This window comes from Macadamia integrifolia, chromosome 7 (genome assembly GCF_013358625.1).
Source record: "Macadamia integrifolia cultivar HAES 741 chromosome 7, SCU_Mint_v3, whole genome shotgun sequence".
Classification (NCBI taxonomy): Eukaryota; Viridiplantae; Streptophyta; class Magnoliopsida; order Proteales; family Proteaceae; genus Macadamia; species Macadamia integrifolia.
This window is the reverse complement of record NC_056563.1, coordinates 23,893,359-23,919,427: the sequence shown is the minus strand read 5'-3', so window position 1 is coordinate 23,919,427 and position 26,069 is coordinate 23,893,359. Positions and strand designations below refer to the sequence as shown.

At 39.9% G+C, this 26,069-nt stretch overlaps 1 protein-coding gene across 2 annotated transcripts in view; it reads left to right on the top strand.

Annotated features, from left to right (window-relative positions):
• Positions 1–24,954, top strand: part of LOC122085025 (transformation/transcription domain-associated protein-like) — a 104,720-nt gene extending 79,766 nt beyond the window's left edge. For both annotated transcript variants that reach the window (XM_042653457.1, XM_042653456.1), the window contains 14 exons: positions 11,046–11,699; positions 11,923–12,183; positions 12,305–12,661; positions 14,815–15,224; positions 15,300–15,729; positions 16,053–17,354; positions 19,273–19,533; positions 19,629–19,919; positions 20,001–20,465; positions 21,310–21,741; positions 22,671–22,949; positions 23,283–23,834; positions 23,929–24,138; positions 24,463–24,954. In XM_042653457.1, the coding sequence (XP_042509391.1) occupies positions 11,046–11,699; positions 11,923–12,183; positions 12,305–12,661; positions 14,815–15,224; positions 15,300–15,729; positions 16,053–17,354; positions 19,273–19,533; positions 19,629–19,919; positions 20,001–20,465; positions 21,310–21,741; positions 22,671–22,949; positions 23,283–23,834; positions 23,929–24,138; positions 24,463–24,582 (6,024 nt within the window). In that variant the 3' untranslated portion in view covers positions 24,583–24,954. The remainder of the gene's footprint in view (positions 1–11,045; positions 11,700–11,922; positions 12,184–12,304; positions 12,662–14,814; positions 15,225–15,299; positions 15,730–16,052; positions 17,355–19,272; positions 19,534–19,628; positions 19,920–20,000; positions 20,466–21,309; positions 21,742–22,670; positions 22,950–23,282; positions 23,835–23,928; positions 24,139–24,462) is intronic.
• The last annotated feature ends 1,115 nt before the right edge of the window (positions 24,955–26,069 follow it).

The following is a 26,069-nucleotide window of genomic DNA, read 5'->3' as shown; positions in this document are numbered from 1 at the left end:
GGTTCGGTGGGTTATCTTGGTAAATCTACTATTGTTGCATATGTTCTTATGGAACATGGTTTAAAGTATCTCCGATAGTGATACGATACCCTCCGATGCATATCTTAAATTTAGCCGACCGATATGATACATGGAATTTTTAAAATTCTTTCGTATCGATATATATCCTACGATACATACCGATATGCACCAATACACTATCGATACGTACTGATATACTTTATGAAAAATATAAAGGTGAAATATACGTTTCGGTATGTATCGGTGAGTATTTGTATGTATCGATTGATACGTATCGATGAGTATCAGTACGTATCGGTGAGTATCGGTATGTATTGACACAGTGCGCTATGGTCATATAATGGCCAAGATGGGTATTTTTCAGAAAACACGATTTTTTGAGGGGTTTTTGTTCCAAAGTTGTTGCCAGCCATATTTCTCTGTAACTAAAGTGGAAATCAAGGTTGGGAACAAGGATTTTACATTTATGGGACAACTACAAACCTTGAATTCTTAGTGTAATACTCTCAATTTAGTGTTTATGCATAATACATGTTATCAATAGCTTTTTTTAACAATTTTTTATGCAAAAGTGTTTAAAAAGGTATTTCATATCCATTTATGTACGTATCTTTAGCGTATCTTAGTGTCTCTCCGATACGATACAATACCCTCCGATACGTATCTTAATTTTGGTCGACCGATATGGCGACCGATACCGATACTTTAATCCTTGTTTTGGAAGCACATATTGTTTGTGTATCGGATGCCTATCTAGTTCCTTCCTTTGTCTATATCCGATTAGTTCCTTGTATTACTATTATATATTGCCATCATTAAATTTTGGGTCCTACATGTCACTATGAAGAGTGAAGTAGTTCACTTCTATATTTTCCTTACCCTCTTGGATCGTTTTGATGAATTTAGATAAAGGGGCAGTGTTTATAACTTCACTCGTGACGATATCACTGCATTAAAGACCAGTAGCAACAGGAAGAAGAAGAAGAACAACAACAATGAAAGAAGAGGGGAGAGATTGAAGAAGAAGAAGAACAATGAAAGAAGAGGAGAGAGATTGACAAAGAGAGGAATGGAGAGGAAACATTCCCATGGTTTGTGTTGTGAACAGAATGCACAAACCGTGGGGGTTTAGGGTTTATTTATACTCAAAAATAATAATGCATACATCAATGTACGCCAACCTACTTAAGTTATACCAGAATGCCCAAAACACCCCTTACAACTTGAACTAATGTAATCCACAATAACATAAACCGAGACTATACTACTTAACAGTCCCCCTCAAGCTGGATCATAGACATCATTCATACCTAGCTTGGAACACCCTTGTAGAAAAACATTCCAAAACTGGCCTTTGGTAAACAAATCCCCAAGATGGTTATGAGAGCTGACAAACGGAGTGGAGGTCAACTTCATTATCACTGCATCTCAGAAAATGACAATCTACTTTAATATGCTTCGTCCTTTCATGAAAAACTAGATTATTAGAGATGTAAATGGCTGTTTGGTTATCACAAAACATCTCCATTGGCTCGTCTACTGAATAACCAAGCTCTTGAATAAAGGGCCGAGCCACATCAACTTAGTTGTAGTGTGAGCCAGAGCTCGATACTCAGCTTCAACACTCGAATGGGCTACAATAGTTTGTTTCTTACTCCTCCCCGTAACAAGATTACCCCCAAAGGTACAATAACCTGTAGTAGACCGTAGGTTACCATCAGCATTAGCATAACCAGCAGTACTAGTATATGACCAAGACGACAATAAATAAGGCCTTTCCTTGGAGCATCCTTAAGGTATCATATACGACAAGCAGCCTTCAAGTTAATTTGCTTAGGTGTCTGCATGAACTAACTCATCACACCAACATAGGAGATGTCAGGTCGGGTAACAATGCGGTGAGATATACAAATTTACCGACAAGTCTCTGATACTAATGTGTATCTTCAAATTCCTTATCATCAGATGCTTCAAGCTTGATGATGCGAACCCAAGCTCAAAATCGGAATCGGATCACTTGGGCCCATTTGGATATTCAATACTTCAATTGTATTAATCAATGGAAGATTGTAAATGTATTAAGTTGCAAGTGGGATGGCAAAGCTGTAAATTGTTTAAAGTTAAAACGAAGGGAAAAAGAACAAAGGATGTCTAACCTAAGGCTAAAGGGTATTTTTGGAATCAAAGGTAAATAAGGGCCCTAAGGAATAAGGAATTTGGAGGTTATCTTCAACCTCTGAACACCAAAACAGCGGCTGGGGAGGTTCGGCTGAAAGGATATATCTCTCGCATGGGACGTCCAATCAAGAAGGGGCTGTGAGGATTGAATCGCAACCAGGAGTCTTCTGAATAGCAGGTGGCTGTGGCACCAACGACTGGGAAGACCATCCAAGCTGGTCTGCAATCAAACCTGGCGGTAGAGGTAAATCAGATCTGTTATTCAATGAATATCACACAGAAGAGGGGCTGGATGGGACAGGGAAACAGGGATTTGAATTGCCCAAGGGGTTCCTCTGATCAATACCTCAGTCACAAAAGTAGAGGCAGATCTGATAACTTGCAGACACCGCCCAAACTTAGTATTCTCAGGTAAAGAAGGAAACAGCATGAACCAGAAACGAGATAGAAAGGGGAAGAAGATAAGAGAGGACAAAAAGAAGAGAAGAAGAAGAAGAGAGAGGGAGAGAGGATTGCACCGGGCGGATGGCGGGGGGCGGTGGTGAGAGTGACCGCACAGAAAAGGAAGATGGGGGGGGGAAGCACACAGCCATCAGCTGTTTCACAAGCTCAATTCATTCTTCAGTATCTCTTTATAACTTGGGTTACCTGCTAATTTATATTAAGCAAAAGAAGAACTTCCCCAATTAGAATCTAAAACTAAAACAGAAACTCCTAACTCTTAAGTACTTCCTAAATCCTAGATTAATAAAAATAGAAACACAATAAAACTAAAATTTGAAATTTCTGCTTCTCTAATAGCTACCTCAAAATAATAAAAGATTACATATCTTTTCCAATTAAAATAAATATTCTAAATACCCTACTGGTCAACTACCAAACTTGGATCTGGTTCTTGGTCCGGGCTTTCGAATGGGTTCAGGTCGATCCGTCGAAGTGTTCCTGGAGGCTGCATCACTTGATATGAGGAACCATAGTGGTATCTATCGGCTTACAACCTAACATTCCTGTCTCACTCAGAAGATCAAGAACATACTTCCATTGAGACAAACTGTGACCTTTCTTACTCCATATAACCTCAATACCAAGAAAATAGCAAAGAGCGCCCAAGTCTTTCACCTGAAAGTGCTGCTGTAAATAGGTCTTAACTTGTGCAATCCCACTAGAGACAATGCTGTCATCAACAAAAACCAGTACACTGACCTTAGAGTCCTGATGTCGAACAAAAACTGAGTGATTTGAATAACATGGGGAAAAACATATGCAGCAACTATTTTCTGAATTTGTCAAACCATGTATGTGGGGACTGTTTTAGCCCATAAATGGCTTTCTGCAGCCTACAAACTTTGGTAGTGTCCTCCCTCTATATAAACCTCTTCCTGCAAATCACAGTACAAAATGGAGTTCTTGGCATATAATTGGTAAAGAGGCCAATTAAAATTGATAGTCAATGATATTAGGATGCACACATAATTTAACTGGGCAGCTGGAGAGTATCTCTAATTAGTCAACCCCATAGGCTTGTGTGTAGCCCTGAGCAACCAGACGAGCTTTCAATCCTTTGACTGAACAATCAGGGTTATACTTAATAGTATACACCCAACAACAGCGTACAATGTCCTTATTGGGAGGGAGATTGACCAATGACCAAATCCTACAAGGCAATAAGGCATCGATTTCCACATCCATTGCAGTATCCAGAGAGACAAAAAGTCTTTGAAATGGGTAGGAGTAGAGTGGTATGTGAAGGATGAGTCAAATTGATGAAAATAAATAGGAAGTTGAGAAATGGAATCATAATTAGCAATTGGATAGGTAATCAAAGAAATCTAAGTGCAGGAATGAGTACCTTTCCAAAGTGCAATAGGGAGGTCAGTGGCAGAGGAAGAATTTCCAGGAAAAGAGTCGAATGGGGAGGTGGAGGAACTGTAGTGACAGTCAACGGTTGCTTAGGACGGTGATTGTAAACCTATAAGGGCAGCCATGTAGGCTTGGGAATCGAAACCTCAGAAGGAGTGAACTGAGGAAGAGCTTGTGGCATAGGAGAAATAGTACCCAAACCAGAAACAACTGCACCAAAATATGGTGTATTTTCAAAGAAAGTAATGTTAGCAGTTAGCACTAACAAATTGCCGACAAGTAAGAGGATCCAAACACTGGTAGCCCTTTTGGGTGCAGGAGTAAGCAAAGGAAAACAAACTTGATAGCCCGAGGAAATAGTTTATCAAGTCTAGGATTCAGATTATGAAGAGAGACAAAAATGAGGGAAGGGCTTGACCACGGCCTGACATGGTTGGATTGCCCGCCTCTCCCGATGATCTATCTGCAAATTTGTTGGTTGATCCATCCTCTCATCCCTCCTCAGAAGGGAATGATGTCCAGAGAAAGCCAGTCTGGCGACTTCCACTGTACCACCGTTCATTTGGTGGATCAAACCATCTGTTCTTGGATCCAATACTAGCTTTTCACATCAATAAAATGACTTGCTGAGTCAAGATCTTCTTTTCTCAAAACATTGAGAACCAAATATGTGAGGAGGTAAACTAAACAAGGAAGGGTAAGGAAAAAAGAAAAAACAGAATCATGGGTTTTATAATGAAGAATAGAGGATGGCATCCAGTTGTAACAAAATGGGTAGTCAACACAGCATCACCCCATTAAATTTTAGGAACATTCAAATGGAACATTGAAGCTGTAGCAATGTCTAACAAATGGTGGCTTTTCCACTCTGCCAAACCATTTTGTAGAGGTGTATAAGAGCAGTTGGTTTGGTGTATCAAGCCATTTTCAGAACTAACAGATGATATTTCACATTGAGTAAACTCAAGAGCATTATCAATATGCAAAACTTTTACACAATCACCAAATTGAACTTTTATTTTATTATAATTTTTTTTGAAGATATTAGACGCAAGATCAAAACGATCTTTCAAGAGGTACAACCATGTCATGCAAAAATGATCGTCAATAAAGGAAACAAACTAAGAAAAAATGGACTGACTATAAAGGAAACAAACTAAGAAAAAATGGACTGACTCTTGACCCGACATGGGCCCCTAATATCTGAATGAACTAAATAAAAAAATTGACTCCTATACTCACTGCGAGGTGGAAAAACAATAAGGTGACGCTTGCTAACTTAGAAGCTTCACACTCAATATGGGAAATAGACTTGCAATCAGGTACCATATATTATAGCTTGGAAAGTGAATTGTGCCTCATGTCGTAGTGCCAATGTAAGGGGGAAACACTCGTAGAGGTAGCAGATCCTGCCGTAGATGAGGAAGCAGTGTCGAAGTAGTATAGGCCATCCCCTTATGCCTTCCACCAATCATCATCTTTGTTTTGAGATCCTGACAAACATAATGAGAAGGATAAAATGTAATGGAGCAATTAAGATGTTTAGCCAATTGATGTGCAGATAAAAGATTAATAGGTTACTTAGGAACATGAAGTACAATAGATAAAGAAAGCATAGAAGACAAGAAAACAACAACCTGACCAGTAACATTAGTAAAAGAACCATCAGCAAGGATAATCTGTGATGGAGAAGCGGATTGCTAAAATGTAGAGAACAAATTGGGCTTACCAATCATATGCGAGGATGCACTTGAGTCAATGACCCAGAGAGTGGAGGATGAGGAGATAAAACATGTATGTATACTTGAGTGAGCTAATGTAGTCGTGGATGTGGAAGAGGAAGATATCTCAAGTTGCTGAACCCGTTTGAGTATTGGAAAAATGTTGTTGTGCCCACTAGGGCTTACTATGATTTGACCAACATTTTTCAATGGTGTGATTGGGGCAACAAGAGTGAGTACACCAACGAACCGTTGGATCAGAAGATTGATTACCACAACCACCCATGCCACGTCCACAACCTCCCCCTGGTGCACGACCTTGACCAGGAGTAAAATTATCACGACCATGACTACCATTGTTTGTAACAAAGGCAGACTAATTCTTCGAAGAGAGTGGGATCAGATATGGTCAGGGAGGGGGACATAATACGCTGATTCGCTGAATTCTGCAATAGGCCTTATTGATAGAGGGGATCTTCTCACCAGCTAATAGTTGACTCTTGATAGTCTGAAAGTCAGAGTCTGAATCAGACAGGAGTTTATCAACAAGAAACTCAGCACATTGAGACTTGAGAACATTTGAATCAGTGGAAAGGGGCTGATAGACATTGAGTTCCTCTCACATGCCTTTAAGTGTACTGTAGTAGTCACCAACAGATTCTCCATCCTGTTTGAAAGAGAAAAATTTCTCGTACAAGTCAGAGATCCTAGACACCCTTCGCAGTCCTATGAAACATAACATTGGTAGCCACTGATGGCTCCATACTATTCCATAGCCAACAAATTAGAGTAGCATTCTCAGACTTCCAATCCTTGTAATCAGCGGCAGTGGAATCAGGTGGAGTCATAGTCAAGTAATCCATCTTCTGTTTGGCTGTGATCTAAACCTCCACGGCCTGTGCCCAGAGAAGATAATTGGAGGCACTATTTATTTTGATAGCAATGATCTGAACATTCACATTTTCCACAACAGGCTTTGATTCCGCCATAATAGCACTAGAGAAGAGCCAGCAAGTAATATGGTAGATCTGAGACTGAAATAGTGCCACAGAGATGAACCAGATGCATTGCAAGGTCACAGGACTGAACCACAATAAGTAGAACTATAAAGAGGATCTGGTTGTAGCTGCTGGAGCAAGACCCAATCTTGTGGTCGAAGGACCCTATAATGTAGGGGTAATAAGAGTATAAAAACCCTAAAGTACAGGAAGATCTGATGAAGAACTTCCAGTCAAGGGCAGAATCGATTCTTTCAGAAAGAGCCCAAAAATAGAGTATTGCCAGGCAGCTCTGGGGTAGAAACTTAGGCTGCAATAGAGATCTGGATCAAGGCCATATTGCTGTCGAAGAATCTTTGTAGATAATGAAGACCTGATTCTAGGTTATGTTTCAGGAAAGATCCGACGTATTTTATATTAATACTACTGGGAGATAGGGTCGAAACCAACGTAAGTCATCCATGTCATTGAATTATTCCAATACTAACACGTAGTTGGCTAAAGTCTCAAATGTGACTGATCACAGGCATTGACCTAGGAAAATTTACCCGAGAACATTCCTTAGTAAACTAAGATCTGCCCCTCCTCTAATGATAGTCTTTCTTTCTTTCCTAGACTGTCTCCTCTCAAGGCAACGAAGTTGGCGGAAGATGCGCTGTGCTAGTGAATCGAGATGCAAGATGCTATTAGCTCAGCAGATAGGGGAGGATAGGAAGTCACTCCACTTCTAATGGAGGGGAAAGAAGACTCAGCTGCTTTCACACCTGCCCTGCAATTGAGTCCTTTTTAGATCTGATTGAATAGAGGATCTGGCAGCTAAGACCTTGAATGAATTCACATTGAGTTCCCCAACATTCTTCCCTGCTGTTCTTCCTTTATCTAAGACTTAAATAGGGGCAGCTAGGGAAACCCTCTCAAGAACGGAACAGCTTGGGAGAACGAGAACTCTTTCTTTAAAGCAATAGCACAATCAACCAAAGAATGTGTTAAGCATATATCTATTGACTCAGCACGGGATATTGACACTCAAGGGTTTTTTGAAAATGAATGATCTCTTTGTCTATCTAGGGTTGCATGCAGCGAGAAAGTCTCCAATGCACCCTCCTCCTTTAGATTCCCGTACCTTGGAACTAGAGCTTCAGGCTCTAAAACCTCAAAATATGGGGCTGATCTGTTGGCCAGATTTAGAAAAATCGAACCAAAAATCTCCAGAAAGCAGAGTATCGTATACTTCAGTTGCAGTGAGCCATCAGATGTTGATGTAGAGAACATTACATAGCAGGAGGAAACTTTAGTTCTTCATTTTATTATCAACTAGGGTTTCAGAAAAAAAAACACAGAGCATTGGTTGCTGTTGACCAAAGAGGAGAGTACCAAGGGACTTTCAAATTAGAAAACTTGTAACAAAACACTGTATCTTTAATTCTCTGATACCATGTAACAATATCGCTGCATTAATGACCAGTAGTAATAGGAAGAAGAAGAATAGTGAGAGTGACAAAGAGAGGAATGGAGAGGAAACCGATTCCAAATTGTCTGCAGCATAGTTTTTAAGGCGGTAAGGCGACGGAGGCGTTTGAGGGTCTTTCAAAGCGCCTTAGCGATAAGGTGGGCATAAAGCGGCGCCTTATCGACTAAATCGTTCCTGTGTAATTTTTTTATAAAACCAATCTATTTGGCTCAAATCCTAGTTGAATCCTATTACTCATATGCTAAATAAATATTAAATGTTCATATTCATACTAATGTAAGATATTCATCAAGAAAACAAATCAATAAAGTAAATAAACTAAGTTCATCTTCATCAATCATCAATCATTAATCATCATAACATATTAACATATAATATAAATACATAATTATAAAACAAAATTATAAATATAAAGAAAAGAAGACATAAAAAATACAAGTATTTATTATACTTACCTCTAAGATGCCAAAATGAGTGCCTAAGTCCTAAGGTCATCCAATATATCTCTACTCCTGTCAAAGAAGAATGAAGCTCACCGCTGCCAGAGCAAAATGGTGGCTTGGATCAATGGTTCTTCCTTGTTCCTTGATTCCTTTTTAAAGCCCTTTCTTAAAACCCTTGAAAAAATCCAAACCCTGTTTGTGAATCGTGTTTTTGTTTTGTTTGTTTTGGTTATTTTTGATGGAGTAAAGTTGATCCCATATATCTCAAGTATTAACAAAACCATACACCTACCAATAAAAAATCTATATTTGGAATCTTCATCAAGTAATTTTAAAATGTGTTTAAAAAAAAAAACCCATAAGGCGCCACTTCACATAAGGTGGAGCACTGCCCTTACTATCTCTAGACCGCATCAGTGCCATGGCGCTGCTAAGGTGTCGCCTTACCAACGCCTTAAAAACTATGGTCTGCAGTGAGCGGTGAGGTGCAGTGAGCATCCAATGGCTGGGAGGGCCTGGCCATGCACCCCAGCCGTTGGATGCTCACTGCTCCTCACTGCCTCATTGCAGACAATTTTGATACGAGGAAACCTACCCACAGTTTGTGTTGTGACAGAATGCACAAACCATGGTGGTGAAGGGTTTGCTTATATGCAAAATAATAATGCATACATCAACATAAACCGACCTACTTAAGTCATACCACAATACCCAAAACACCCGTCACAATTTAAATTATAACCAACAAGAGCATAAACCAAGATGATATTACTTAACAACCCCTACTAGAATATTGTAGGAAGAACTCTGCGCTTCCCTCTAGCTCTCCATCTCTCCCCTGCTTTCTCTTGGTAGCTACTGCTCCCTTTCCCTTGTTGGTCCTTCCCTCTACACCTAACCGGCCCCTCTCCGGCTCTCTCCCCTTATCTGTCTTCTATCCCTCCCCTCCTCTTTTTACTGCAGGATCTGTAAACCTATTCGACTTAGGGCTTTCTGTTCTCTCTCCTCTACTTGGGAATCTGAGTGATCTATTTCATGTTCTTGAAGAAATTGGATTCAATTTGGGGAGTTACCTACTATATTGGTAAGAAGGAAACTATGGTTTCTCTTCTTGAACACGAGATCTTGATTTCAAACTTTCGGTTTCATTTCATTCTTTGCTGGGTCAGGTTGTTGAGGCAAGTCTGGGGTTACTTGGTGTCTTTTCTTAAATATTTTGGTGAGGTTTCTCAATGGAAGGCAGCATTTTTGAGGTTCCACAAGAACTGTTGGACTTCATAGACAAATCACAGATGGGCTTGGTAGGGTCTTCTTGCTGGTGCTACAGATGCAGTCTTTTTGTCAGGGTTCAGGCTCAAGATACAATTGTTTGCACCGAATGTGATGGTTGATTTGTTGAAGAGATTTGAGAGTCCTGATGCACATGCTGAGGCTCGGCGTTGATGGTTCCCTGCCACTGGTATGTACATGCTTGACAATCGACCTGCTTCTGATCAAACACATATCTAAGATTCCACCGCAGCCGGAGGATTATTGGTGACCACTCGCCTTCCACTCCTGTTATTGTCCTCAAAGGGCTTGCCGATAGCATGGCGTTGAAGGTGGTAGTGGTGGCGACAAAGTGGGACCTTTGAGCTGTGCTGTGATGATAGTGCTGGGTCAGACCTTTGAGCTTTACCATGATGATGGCACTGGCTCCCCTGCAATATGTCAGGCCCAATGTTCAAACGGGATGTTTTGATGGAGGAGGTCCAGTGAGATGTGATCTGAATACAAGCTGCTGCTCATCAATTGGGTGAGGGAGATCTATGCGACAAGGGCTCATGAGAGGAGAAGACGGGGGGTGCGGGCAGGGCAGGGGCGCTGTAGGTGGTGAGGAGGGGTGCTGAGGGAAGAAGAGGGTGTGGGAAGGGAAACTGGAGAGAGTTGTGGTACAATTATTTTGCAGAAGTGATTTACAATAATTAGTCTTCCACTTTAACTCACGATAAGTTTTTATGAGGGTTAAAAAATCATAGTGGAGTGAACTACTTCACTAGGCACTGCTGCGAAAGATTATTCACTTTTATAGCTAAAAATTTGCATAAGGTGAAATTATTTCTACAACTATTCCTGTAAGCCTATCTTATGAATATGTGTTTTGCTTATAATTAATGTTTCCTCCTGTTTATGTGGTGCCTGAAAGTGGTTATGTGAATTGATTATTCTCTAGCAAATGTACCAACCTCTCTGAGTTTTTTCTCTGCTGCCACTGCTGCCTATGATGATATCTAGGTTTTTTTTTTCAATGAAAATGGTATCCTGGAAATTATGTACTGCTTTATACACTCTAATGCTGGTTTTTGGAGTGCAGGTTTTTGTGGCTCTTCTTAGAACATGCCAGCCAGAGAACAAGATGCTGGTCAAGCAGGCTCTTGATATACTAATGCCAGCATTACCCCGAAGGTTGCCTACAGGGGATTACCGTATGCCAATTTGGATCCGTTACACAAAAAAGATTCTGGTTGAAGAAGGGCATTCCATTCCTAATTTAATTCACATTTTCCAGCTCATTGTCCGCCATTCGGATCTCTTCTACAGCTGTAGAGCACAATTTGTTCCTCAAATGGTTAATTCTCTGAGTCGCCTTGGGTTACCATACAACACGACTGCAGAAAATAGACGCCTTGCCATTGAACTTGCAGGGTTGGTTGTTGGATGGGAAAGGCAGAGGCAAAATGAAGTTAAAGCAGTACCTGATACAGAAGGCCCTAACCAAACTAGTGATGTGTTTAATCCAGGTCCTGTTAATATTGATCCAAAGCACCCATCAGAAGGTTCTTTGTTACCCGATGAGCTAAGTAAACGAGTAAAGGTTGAACCTGGCCTTCAATCCATCTGTGTCATGTCCCCTGGTGGTGCTTCATCAATCCCCAATATAGAGACCCCTGGTTCTGCTGCACAGCCTGATGAGGAGTTCAAGCCTAATGCTGCCATGGAAGAGATGATTATCAATTTTCTCATTAGAGTGAGTCTTACTTTGCTGTCTTCAACTTTGGTCAACAACTCTGATTTTTATTAGCTTTAAATGTAAATGTTTTTTCTTCAAATTAGTTGTTCTAAAACAATGATATGTTTGATGCTCTTGTGTTTTAATCGTGACTTTTTATGCCCATCTTTCAAATTCACTGCTCTGCTTGGGATAGAACTTTGTGCGTATAACCTTTCTTTCTTGTGGTTTCTGGAAATAGGTAGCTTTGGTCATAGAGCCCAAGGATAAGGAAACAAGTTCAATGTATAAGCAGGCTTTGGAATTATTGTCGCAAGCTTTAGAAGTGTGGCCTAATGCAAATGTTAAGTTCAATTATCTGGAGAAGTTGCTGAGCAGTCTCCAGCCATCTCAATCAAAAGACCCTGCAACCGCTTTGGCTCAGGGCCTTGATGTCATGAATAAGGTTTTGGAGAAGCAACCTCATTTGTTCATCCGAAACAACATCCATCAGATTTCACAAGTACAGTCTAATAAGCTATTCTTTTTCCCTTGTAGCGCATATATTGTTCACCACATTATTCAAGCATTCATTTTTGTTATTCTTTTTAAAAAATAATATAATGTGGATTTATCTTTGACAGATACTTGAGCCTTGCTTCAACAATAAAATGCTGGATGCTGGGAAGTCTCTATGCTCCTTGTTGAAGATGGTCTTTATGGCATTTCCTCCAGAGGCAGCTAATACACCACAAGATTTGAAGTTATTGTACCAAAGGGTTGAGGATCTTATACAAAAGCATCTTGCAGCTGTGACATCCCCTCAAATATCACTAGAAGTTAGTGCTGCAAACTCCATGATAAGCTTTGCACTCTTTGTTATTAACACTTTGACAGAGGTGCAGAAGAACTTCATTGATCCATTCATTTTGCCTTTGGCCCGTGTCTTTCAACGCCTGGTACGGGATATGGGATCATCTGGAGGTCCTCATGTGAGACATGTAAGACACATCTATTTGTGGGGCAATTCTCTCTTTTCAGTGATTTATGGTTACAGATAAGTAATGCAACCATTATAATTTTTGAAATGTAAGTTTAGGTTTTCTTCAATTTCTTGCAGACATGACATATTCTGGCCAGCCATCCCCCCCCCCCCCCCGGTGGAAACAACACTCTATGGGAGGGGAATCTAAATTGATTTATTTTCCGGCTAGTTCTTGAAAACTTCTACGTGATTCGAATGCAACAACAATCTGTACTTTGTGTAACTTTCTAAAGTTTCATTCCATGATTAAGTGATATCCATTTGTTTAGGGTAAGTGTGTGCTATGTGGTTGATTGTTGTATTTGGATCATTAGTTAACCGTTGTCTCTGTTTATAATTTTTTTCTTATTAATCTCAAAACTCTTTTGGAGTAAAGTTTTACAAGAGAACCACCGTCGAAGACTAGGAAGAGGGTAAAAAAAAAATATATTATTATATGAAAGGCACACTGCTTGAAGAAAGTATAGCCAAATCTTGTTTGACAAACTCATGTGCAACTATCACTGCCTCTTGTGGAATGAGTTGTTCTACAAGGAACATTTGGGGTGATTATATTTTTCTCTTACTGGATGAGGAAATGGCCAATGACCTTCATGTCCTCTTAGAAACCAACCAGGAACCCTGGAAGCTACATCATCGTTGCCAACAATCTGTTGAGTGCAACACAGCTATTTACAACTCATTATGGATGCCATTTGACCACTACTTCGGGAACTATATTCTATCCTCCAGTGAAGTCTACTGCAGGGCCTTGAGGTGAATGCTAGGTCTTGGGACTCCTGAGAAGTTGAGGTTTTAGATTGTCTGCTTGGTTGAGCATGGGTTTAATGTGGTGGACTGAGAATAATTAACGAAAGAATTAGGGTATTCAGGAAAGGTACTGGTATTTGGTTAGGCTCTTACAATATAAGTGTTCTTTTGGTGAAGTTCTTCCTGATTGCATGGGATGATGTTCCAAAGTCAAATTCTGGCTTGTATATGGATATCTAAGGGTGTATCCAGGGTGTAGGGAAGCTGGTTCTTTGTGTGTTGTGATATGAAGTGACTCGGTTTAAGTCATCAGAGGGGACCTAGCTTCATGTGTATAACCAGAGACAACTTAACTCCCTTTGTAACATGAAGCTTTAGTACCTTGCACAGTATCAGTGCAATATCCTACCTGTTTAAGTTGGATGTGCCCCATGAATATGGAAGACTTTAATACCCAACAACTGAAGGATTTTAAAATTGTGACTATAAGATTCCCCTTTATAAATATTAGAATACTGTGATGAATTACCAGACCCACTACTATGATCCTCCTCCTTAATTGTAGAATACGATGTTGAATTACCAAACCCACTGCTATGTCCTCCTTAAACCAATGTGCTTGCATCACTTTGAAGGTCCAAAGTTCCAAACTAAGTATCCAAGGTTTCAGAGTATCATTGTTACTATATTGTATTCTTTTGAAAGCTTGTAGCTTTGTGATGTCCGGAGTTGTGTACCATATCGTATTAAAAGGTGAAGTGGAACCGTACACCTCTCTCTCCTTGCAGTAATGGAAAATCCTGATTGGTTACAGCAATACTTGGGTCTTACCGCCCTTTTAGTTAATGGTTGCACCAAGATTTTCAGCCTGTATGGTGAGCCTGAGTATACAACCTGCTTGCTGGGCTGACATTTTCTTATTCTCTTTGAAATTTCTTTCTGATCTTTTTTTCTGATTAAAATTTCAAGATGTGTATTTCTTGATTTCCGGTCAACTAATTTAAAGGTTAGTCTGCTAATCTCAAGTTATTGCATGCCGGATATTGGGTACTGATTTATTATTGATACATTTAGGTAATATCGCATGCCAAAATTAAACCTGGTTAATGATTAGAAGTTATGTATGCATTCTATGTTTCATTCATAGCGCAATTGGTTCACTCAATGTTTTGAGGAAGTTTTAATCATCTGATTGGTTTGATTTATGAAATCTCTTTGATTGAGCTAGTTTCTGGTGAAATACCATTTATGTGATTTTTTCTAGAATGTTTGTCTCTTCTCTAATATTTTTTCTAGAATGTTTGTCTCTTCTCTAATAATCATTGAACTACATAAGCACTTGAACTTGTCCTGTTCCAGGGTCAGAGAACAGAGCCAGATGCTGCTGGTCCTGCTCATGCGGTTGGTGACATTGGATCAGTGACCTCTAATTTGAAATCTGTGTTAAAACTAATCAGTGAAAGGGTCATGCTTGTTCCTGAATGTAAAAGATCTGTAAGCCAAATACTAAATGCGCTACTGACAGAGAAGGGTACTGATGCCAGTGTGCTACTTTGTATACTTGATGTAATAAGGGGCTGGATTGAAGATGACTTCAGTAGGTCCGTGGCATCTAGTGCATCGGGAGCCGTTCTTACTCAGAAAGAGATAGTTTCATATCTTCAGAAGTTGTCACTGGTTGATAAGCTCGCTTTCTCCCCAAGTGCATTAGAAGAGTGGGACAAGAAATATCTTGAACTTCTTTATGGACTTTGTGCTGAATCAAACAGGTAAGTGATATGCAGGGGTTCGTTAAACCATTACTTGATCAAGTCTGTTGATTTAGTGATTTCATTTACTACCAGGTATCCACTGTCCATGCGACAAGAAGTGTTCCAGAAAGTGGAAAGGCAATTTATGCTTGGTCTAAGGTCAAAAGATCCAGAGGTCAGACAGAAATTCTTCTTGCTATATCATGAATCCCTTGGGAAAACGTTGTTCGCAAGGCTGCAATTTATTATCCAAATTCAGGACTGGGAAGCTTTGAGTGATGTCTTCTGGCTCAAACAAGGCCTTGATCTTCTTCTGGCTATCTTGCTTGAAAATGAACCTATAACACTTGCTCCAAACTCTGCTCGGGTGCTCCCGCTTATGGCACAGGGTACTCTTCCAGAGCGCCCTGGAATCCAGCAACAGGTTACTGATGCATCTGATAATTCTGAAGGGAGTCTATTAACACTTGATAACCTTGTCTATAAGCATGCACAGTTTTTGAATGAGATGAGAAAGCTCAAGGTAATTGCAATCCCATTTCTGTTTTATTGTGTAGTTCACCTAGCTTAAATATTGAGTTCTTATATTTACTTTGATTGTGTTAACTAAGTTGAATATCTATGTTTGTTCTTGAAGTAACTTTCTCAATTTTTTTATGGGGAAAAAGCTAGTTGTCATTTAGTATCCCGAGGTGGTAGTGGGGATTGGTTATAAAAATTAAACACAGTAGATCTCTATAGATTTAACATCTGATTTGTCTTAGCCATCCTTGGTCTACCTGATGAGGACACAAGATTTCCTCTATTTGTATAAGGGCTGAATACATTTATTGACTTATCTTGTAGGTGGCTGATCTTGTTGTTCCTTTGAGGGAACTGGCTCACACGGATGCTAATGTTGCATATCATTTATGGGTACTGGTATTCCCAATTGTCTGGGTGACTTTACACAAGGAAGAGCAAGTGCAATTAGCTAAGCCAATGATAGCTCTTTTGTCAAAAGATTACCACAAAAAGCAACAAGGAAACAGACCAAATGTTGTACAGGCACTTCTAGAAGGTCTTCATTTGAGCCACCCTCAACCTCGGATGCCAAGTGAACTCATCAAATATATTGGAAAGACTTACAATGCCTGGCACATTTCATTGGCTCTGCTTGAAAGTCATGTCATGTTGTTCATGAATGAAGCGAAGTGTTCTGAGTCTCTTGCTGAACTTTATCGATTGCTCAATGAGGAGGATATGAGGTGCGGACTGTGGAAGAAAAGATCAATTACTGCAGAAACACGCACTGGACTTTCACTAGTTCAACATGGTTATTGGCAAAGGGCCCAAAGCCTACTTTACCAAGCCATGATCAAGGCAACCCAGGGCACGTATAACAACACGGTTCCAAAGGCTGAAATGTGTCTTTGGGAAGAGCAATGGCTTTATTGTGCTAGTCAGCTTAGTCAGTGGGATGTTTTGGCAGACTTTGGCAGAAGTGTTGAAAATTATGAAATACTTCTTGATTGTCTCTGGAAAATTCCTGATTGGGCATATATGAAGGATAACGTAATTCCTAAGGCTCAAGTAGAAGAAACACCAAAGCTCCGCTTAATCCAGGCATTTTTTTCTCTTCATGATAGGAATACAAATGGCGTGGGAGAGGCGGAAAATATAGTGGGAAAGGGTGTTGATCTTGCTTTAGAACAATGGTGGCAATTGCCTGAGATGTCTGTTCAGGCCCGGATACCTCTTTTGCAGCAGTTTCAACAGCTAGTTGAAGTTCAAGAATCAGCTAGAATTATTGTGGATATTGCCAATGGTAACAAGCAGCTTTCTGGAAACTCTGTTGCAGGTGTTCATGCTAGTGGGTATATGGATCTGAAGGATATCCTTGAGACATGGCGACTAAGGACCCCAAATGAGTGGGACAACTCATCTGTTTGGTATGATTTACTTCACTGGCGAAATGAGATGTATAATACTGTTATTGATGCATTCAAAGATTTTGGCAGCACAAACCCACAGCTTCATCACCTTGGTTACCGTGACAAAGCTTGGAATGTCAATAAGCTTGCTCACATCGCCCGTAAGCAAGGTCTTTATGATGTGTGTGTGACAATACTTGAGAAGATGTATGGCCACTCAACCATGGAAGTGCAGGTACCCGCAAACTTGAAGTCAAACAACCATGTTTGTACTGAATGGAAAGAATCTCTCATCCTGTTGCAGGAAACTGAGCATTATTTAAGGGTGCTTGGTTCTCTAACCACAACACTTGCTGTTTTCCTTTTATTATTATTGAAGCATTTTTTTTTCTCCATTTTCCCAAAAACTCTCGATTCCACATCTGTTGACTCAATAACTCAACATTTTCTTATGCTTCTCACCCAGTTTAGTGTCCATAAACATGTTACCTCTCTGTCAAGCGTCAACCCATTTTATACTTCCAAAAAAATGGCTTTTAAAATCGCTCCAATTGATAAGTTCGTTCTTTAAGGGCCTTTTACATTTGTCAACTCCCCTCCAAAGTTTACTCCCCTAGATATCTTGTACTTTGTTATGACATATAATGATTGATGATAATAATATCAGATCAGATGAGATTTCAATGATATTGGTATACTAGTTTTATCTTATTTTTCTTTCAACATGTGTAAATAAATTTTTTTTGGATGATTAAAGCATGCGTAAATAATTATTGCTTTAAAATATTGCATTTTCGGGATAAAAATCTAATCCTTCTGCAAGTATTAGGTATGACTAGCTCAACAGATATTATAAAGTTTTACCGTGTTCATTTTTGTATGTTACTCAAATGTAGTGGTAATGTTTATTTGTTACTCAAATATAGCTATTATTATTTAATTTTGTGTTACAAGTGGAAGGATATGCTAATATCTTATTCCAAGGAATTTCGATTTAATAACAAATACAGCGGCACCACCACCACCAATAGTGATGATGATAATGATAGTATAGACTAAAATGGTTTAAAGTATCTCCGATACCGATACGATACCCTCCGATACGTATCTTAAATTTAACCAATCAATACAATACACACCGATACGATACATGGAATTTTTAAAATCCTTTCGTATCGATATATATCCTATGAGATATGCACCAATACACTATCGATACGTATTGATACTTTATGGAAAATATAAAATCGAGGTGAAATATACGTTTCAATATGTATCAATACGTATCGGTGAGTATTTGTATGTATTGATCTGTATGTATCGATGAGTATCAGTACATATCGGTGAGTATCGGTACTTATCGATGAGTATCGCTACTCACCGATACGTACTGATACAGTGCGCTACGGTCATATAATGGTTAAGATGGATATTTTTCTAGAAAACATGATTTTTTGAAGGGTTTTTGTTCCAAAGTTGCTGCCAGCCATATTTCTCTCTAACTAAAGTGGAAATCAAGGTTGGGAACAAGGATTTTACATTTATGGGACAACTACAAACCTTGAATTCTTAGTGCGATACCCTCAATTTTGTGTTTATGCATAATACATGTTATCAATAGCTTTTTTTAACAAATTCTTTATGCAAAAGTGTTTAAAAAAATGTTTCATATCCATTTATGTGTGTATCTTAGTGTATCTCCGATACGATACGATACGATACCCTCCGATACGTATCTTAATTTTGGTAGACCAATACGGAGACCGATACCGATACTTTAATCCTTGTATAGTAATGATAATAGTATTTTTTTTTGGGGGGGTGAATAATGATAATAATATTAATAAGTTAATAATGATAACAATATGATAATAAGAACGGCAACAACTATGATTGTGATATACGCAGACCCTATTAGATACTGTATTGGTTGTGAGTGAAGGGCCCTAATTACTCCCCATATGTTTTTGGTCGGTGAATCATATGCATCAGTAACAAGTGGCTTGAATAACTTCATTCTGCATTTCCTTCCTTGCATGATTGTTCATCTACACGCCCCTCACTATTCATCCTTGCCCACCCTTGTTCATCTACTTTTCCATTTCACTCTTGGTGCATATACATTGAATATTTTTTCGGTTTCATGTTTGCAGGAGGCCTTCACTAAAATAAGAGAACAAGCGAAAGCTTATCTTGAGATGAAGGGAGAACTTACCAGTGGTCTTAATTTGATCAATGGTGCTAATCTTGAATACTTTCCTGTGAAAAATAAAGCAGAAATTTTTCGCCTCAAAGGGGATTTCCTGTTGAAATTAAATGATTGTGAAAATGCTAATATTGCATATTCCAATGCCATCAGTCTTTTCAAGCATTTACCAAAAGGATGGATAAGCTGGGGAAACTATTGTGACATGGTATTCATTTTCTGTTCTACCTTACTTTTTCAACTTGCCATTTTTTCTCTCAGGTTATCAGTGATGATAGATTGCTAATTGTTTATCTTTCACAGGTTTACAAAGAAACCCAGGAAGAGATTTGGTTAGAATATGCTGTTAGTTGCTTTCTTCAGGGAATCAAATATGGTGTTTCTAACTCCAGAAGCCATTTAGCTCATGTCCTATACCTTCTCAGCTTTGATACTTCCAATGAACCTGTGGGAAGAGCATTTGATAAGTACTTGGACCAGATCCCACATTGGGTTTGGCTTTCTTGGGTCCCACAGCTATTACTTTCCTTGCAGAGGACAGAAGCGCCTCATTGCAAACTTGTGCTATTAAAAATTGCAACTGTGTATCCACAGGTAAAATATTGACAACTTATCAAGTGATCAACTTCTACTTGTCTTCATTTTCTCAATATCCACTTATTTTCAAATTTGCAGGCACTTTATTACTGGTTGCGCACATATTTGCTTGAGCGCCGTGATATTGCCAATAAATCTGAACTAGGAAGATTGCGAATGCAGCAAAGCATCTCTGGGGCTGGTACAACTTCTTTAGGCTTGTCTGATGGATCTGCAAGAGTACAGACTCATGCTGGTGTTTCTCTGACAACAGACAATCAGGTTCATCAAGGCCCTCAGTCTGCAACTGTTGGCGGGTCACATGACGGTGGGAACTCTCATGGACAAGAACATGAAAGGAGCACAGGTGTAGAGGGAAATGCGCATGGTGGGCATGACCAACCTTCACAGCAAAGTTCTTCAACCATTACTGAAGGTCAAGGCACATTAAGGCGTAACGGTATGCTTGGATTAGTAGCTTCTGCTGCTAGTGCATTTGATGCTGCGAAAGATATAATGGAGGCTCTTAGAAGCAAGCATACTAATTTGGCTAGTGAACTTGAGGTGAGACGGATAACATGGCTCTATTTTAAGCCCTCCCCCCACCCCCCCCAAAAAAAAAAAAAAAAAAGGTTTCCAATAGGCACCAACCAAAAATTTCTTTGATATAAAATGAGCATGCAAGTCAAGATAAAAGTTCAGTTTATAATCATATAAAGGTAAAAAGGAGAACTGCAACAAAAAGACAAAATATACATAATTTTTCTCCCAAATCAAAATTTTCCAACTGTCCTGAAGCTAGATTTTTTTTTTTTTTTTTTTTCTAAATATACATAATTATTTTGAGGTTCCTCTTATATAGATCCCCCAGACAACAGCATATGGTGTCATATTACATAGCATCCTTTGACCAGTAGGATAGCAGCTTGTGTTTCTTGGAGTAATACAGTTTAGCTCAAACGAGAGAAAAAGTCAGCCATATCATATCTACACCGTCTGAAAAGATAGTATTCCTCCTTCCTGCAAATATTGCTGCTCTATATGTCCTCTTTATTTGGTTTTGGCAGTATGGTTTTCTCTTATAGTTTGATATACACGAGACTTGTCATGCATGAAAATATAATGTAAGTGTCAAGTGTATCAAACAAAGAGTGATTGCCATATTAGAATTTTGTCATTGCACATGCTATAACCGAACTTATATGATTTTTCCTTCTCTCTGCTACTGAATTTGTATGCTACAACAGAATGTTATCCTTGAATGCCTTGCACCCTGAGCTGCTGTCTGACATGCTTTCGTTGGAGCAAGTTTTCAGTATCTAAAAGTCCTTTTATGTATGATTGTGGGGGACTATTGAATTCTTAAATTGCCTAACATGAAGTATCATAAATCTCTACCATATTGCAGACTCTGCTTACAGAAATTGGTTCAAGGTTTGTTACCCTTCCTGAGGAGAGACTTCTGGCTGTAGTAAATGCGCTACTTCATCGCTGTTACAAGTACCCAACTGCCACTACAGCAGAGGTTCCACAATCCCTGAAAAAGGAGCTGTCCGGTGTTTGCAAGGCTTGCTTTTCGGCCGATGCTGTGAACAAACATGTTGAATTTGTGAGAGAATATAAGCAAGACTTCGAACGTGATCTTGATCCAGAAAGCACGGCTACTTTTCCGGCCACCCTTTCTGAACTGACTGAGCGATTGAAGCACTGGAAAAATGTTCTTCAAAGCAATGTTGAGGACAGATTTCCAGCTGTCTTGAAGCTGGAAGAGGAAAGCAGGGTGTTGCGTGATTTTCATGTTGTTGATGTTGAAGTTCCGGGGCAGTATTTTACTGATCAGGTAAGCTGGATCAGAGTTGGGGAACTTGTAGAATGACCTAAAGTAAGCCACTTTTCATCTGTCCTGTCCAGAACTAGGGGTGTCAACGGTCCGGGTTGGTGCGGTTTCGGTCCGGTTCCACCGGTTTCGGTGTGACTTTGGAACTAACCGAAACCGCCCCATTAAGGAATTATCGGTTTCGGTCCGGTGTCGGCTTCGGTGCGGTTTGGGTTCGGGTTGTACCGGTTTGGATTTATCAGGTTCATTTCGGTTTGGATCGGTTTTTTAAACCGGTATGGACCATTAGCTTGGGCACTTGGGCTTGGGCGCTTGGGCACTTGGGCTTGGGCAGTTGGGCTTGGGCACTTGGGTTTTGACAGGTTGAACTTGAATAGTTGATAAATGTTGGGCTTGGGCACTTGGGCTACTGTTGGTCCAGTTGGACACTTGGGGCCTTGGGCTTCTCCCACTTGAGAGTTGGCCCAGTTAGATTAATGAGTTTTAACTTTTAAGTCCGGTTTTATATCGGGCCGGTTTGGATCGGTTCCGGTTTCGGTGCATATTTCCGGTGTTTCCGGTGGCCCAATGGTCTAACCCGAACCGAACCGAGACCGGATTCAATTTTAAATACAAACCGAAACCGGCCCGATAAGCCACCGGTTCGGTTTGGATCGGGCTTAATCGGTTCGGTCCGGTCCGGTTTAGATATTGACACCCCTATCCAGAACCATTGATTGAGATGTGTTGAAAGATCACATAATATTTAATATTCCGTAGAAAATTTTCAGGCAATGAGGCTTTTAAAGCCTTGCAGTGGGATTTAAATACCATTTACTTTGGAAGAATGAATTTATTTGGCCAGAAATCATCATGCCTGCTTTTCATTTTAACTATTTTTCTTCTGATGTCTCTCTGTAATCATCATTTTTGTTTCATCTATTAACATGCAGGAAGTTGCACCTGATCATACGGTGAAGTTAGACAGAGTTGGAGCCGACATTCCAATCGTGAGACGGCATGGAAGCAGTTTCCGCCGACTGACACTCATTGGATCTGATGGTTCTGAACGCCATTTTATTGTTCAGACATCTTTGACCCCTAATGCTAGAAGTGATGAACGCATATTGCAGCTGTTCCGTGTGATGAACCGGATGTTTGACAAGCACAAGGAATCAAGGCGCCGCCACATATGCATCCACACCCCAACAATAATCCCTGTTTGGTCCCAGGTGACTAATCCAGTATTTGCTACACTGAACTTGATTGGTTGATTGTTTTCCTTTTAAATATGTGCTGTTCATCTGGTTGAACATAACTAGTCATGCACATGCATGCATGATGAGAAGTCCGACCTGGCTGATGGTGGGTCCCACAATGAGATCTTCTGTTGGCCTAGTGAGTCTCTCTCTGGGAAGACCTGGATAATGGGTCTTTGATTGGGCTGCATGTTCCATTTTCTGCCAGGGGCAAGGAAGTTGGTTACTAGTTGCTTCTTATTATTTCATCCAACTGGAGTCATCTCTTCATTTGTAGGATTTGCTTCTTTTCTCCTGTTTTTCTAGGTTCGGATGGTAGAAGATGACTTGATGTATAGCACATTTCTTGAGGTCTATGAGAACAATTGTGCACGTAACAATCGAGAAGCAGATCTCCCAATTACCCATTTCAAAGAGCAATTAAACCAAGCTATCTCTGGCCAGATTTCCCCCGAAGCTGTTGTGGATCTCCGCCTCCAAGCATATAATGAGATAACAAAGACTCTCGTTACAGATGGCATATTCTCTCAGTACATGTACAAGACTCTTCCTAGTGGTAACCATCTGTGGGCTTTCAAAAAGCAGTTTGCCATCCAGCTGGCACTTTCTAGTTTCATGTCATTCATGCTACAAATTGGGGGAAGGACCCCCAACAAGATTCTATTCGCAAAAAACACTGGCAAAATATTTCAGACTGACTTCCACCCAGCTTATGATGCAAATGGGATGATCGAGTTTAATGAAGCAGTTCCTTTCCGACTGACAAGGAACATGCAGGCATTCTTCTCCCATTTCGGAGTGGAGGGGCTGATTGTTTCTGCCATGTGTGCTGCCTCACAAGCTGTGGTTTCACCTAAAGTGAGTCTTATCATGATATTTTTTTCTAATGGAACTTGTGGATTAGCATGACATTTATGGAAAATGTTCTGATGGATTTCTGTACTTTATTCAGCAAATTCAGCATATATGGCATCATTTAGCCATGTTTTTCCGTGATGAGCTGCTGTCTTGGTCATGGAGAAGGCCAATGCATATGCCTTCAGCTCCTGCTCCTGCAGGAGGCTGCTTAAGCCCCATGGACTTAAAGCTCAAGGTCACTACAAATGTGGACAACGTCATTGGACGGATCAAAGGTGTAGCCCCACAGAACTACTCTGAGGAGGTAATATAGTTTCTAGTCACAATTCTTCTGTTACAAGCTGTGGGATGGGATGGTTTATGTTTAAGTTCTCTGATTGGAGCATTCTAGCCATTCAATGTATTTTTATCTGTTTGTGGTGGGTGTTCTTTATAGCTGTGGGATAAATTCTATTATGTTCACTTCTATGATTTATGTCCTTTTTTTTTTTTCTAATGATAGTTAGGCCCCAAGGAGATTTGAACCCATTTCATGTCCTTGCATGATTATAAATGGATTGGGCTTAGTTATTGATGACAACTTTATTTGCATCTCACTCTGTTTATGTCACTTTGTTTGGTATCTCAGGAGGATAATGCTATGGACCCTCCGCAGTCAGTGCAGAGGGGTGTAACTGAGCTGGTTGAAGCTGCCCTGATGCCCAGGAATTTGTGCATGATGGATCCAACATGGCACCCTTGGTTCTAGTTGTGGTTGCTTTTGGTTACGTCATTGCTGAGATATATAAAGCGTCTTTGGCCACCTCAGCACTCAGTAGCAGATGTGCAGATCTCTCTCTCTCTCTCTCTCTCTCTCTCTCTCTCTCTCGTAGAATATTTTCATTTCCCTTGTATATCCCCTCCCCTCTCAAAAGAAAAAAACCAGTACAACGTAGTCTCCTTTGTAGTTATGTATATATTGGTACTGGTCCATTAGGTTAATCTAGTGCTGGAGATTGTACAATCTGTCCATGTGTTTCTAATGCTGTGAATGGTACAATATGTCCTAGCCCTTTTGGGAATTGGTTGACCTTGTAATTATCCACCCATTAAATGTGCAGGAAAAGCATTTCCAAAACAATCTTCTCCGACTTGGTCAGCTCTTATGTTTTCAGTGTGAACCAGGGTTTTAAAAAAAGGTCTAGGTGATGTAATCGGTCTCTGCCGATTCCGATTCCGATTCCGATTCCGATTCAGATCGACTTGGATACTGATATAAATCGTTGGAATGGGGAAAGTGGGGATGCCTAGACTGGTAACCAATTGTGTGGGAAGCATGGTTTCAAGTGTCGGTTTGGGATTGGCCGTATTGGATCGGTATCGGCTGAGATCGATCCCCAATCCAATATTGATTTGGATCAGTTATTTGAATCGTTTCAGGGGTAAAATAGGAAAAAGATAAAAAAAAATTATAAAAATCAAGGGTGAAATAGATCGATATTCACTGATGCCATCCGATCTGAATCAGTATCGGTCTACCAATATCGATATCGTCACCTAAATCCTTGGTGGGAAGACTGGAACTCCAGTACATGGTTCAGGCCAAGCTTCAACAGGTAAGGCTCGGATTAATCGACCAAGTTGGTTGTCCGCTTGCACTGCATTTGTTTTTTTTACTTGGGGTTGGGTACTTTACACGGTTGTGTATAGGGGGTATTTTCCCTAGTCATGTTATGTGGAAAGAACAAACCCGGATGCCACAGGAGGACAATAACAATATGACTCCGTTTGGTTGTAATGAGAATTTAAAGGGAAAATAAGTGAAATTTTATACTTTAAAAAGAAATGTTTATAGTCATCACCCGATATCATAGCAAAGGATTTTGGATGCAAAGTAAAGTGAAATTTTATAATAAAATATGGAATGATTTGAAGTAAATGTTAAAGTCACATGATTAATGATTACATATATTTCTTTTTTAAGTATGAAAATTTCACTACCTTTCCCTTTTATTCCCCTTACAACCAAACATAGCTTATATGAAGACAATGGTGAAAAATTCAAAAACAATAAATGGCAAAGAAAGAAGAGATTTTTCATTCGCAAGCTAAGACTTCGACCGAGATGAAGGGGAGGGAAACTGGAGCTGCCTAGGTCTGCAACTAAGAGCAGGGGATGGGGGAGGTAGATGGGGCAAGCAGTACAGGGGCAGCGATGGAGGGAGAGGGAGGGGAAGGATAAGGGTAAAAAATAAA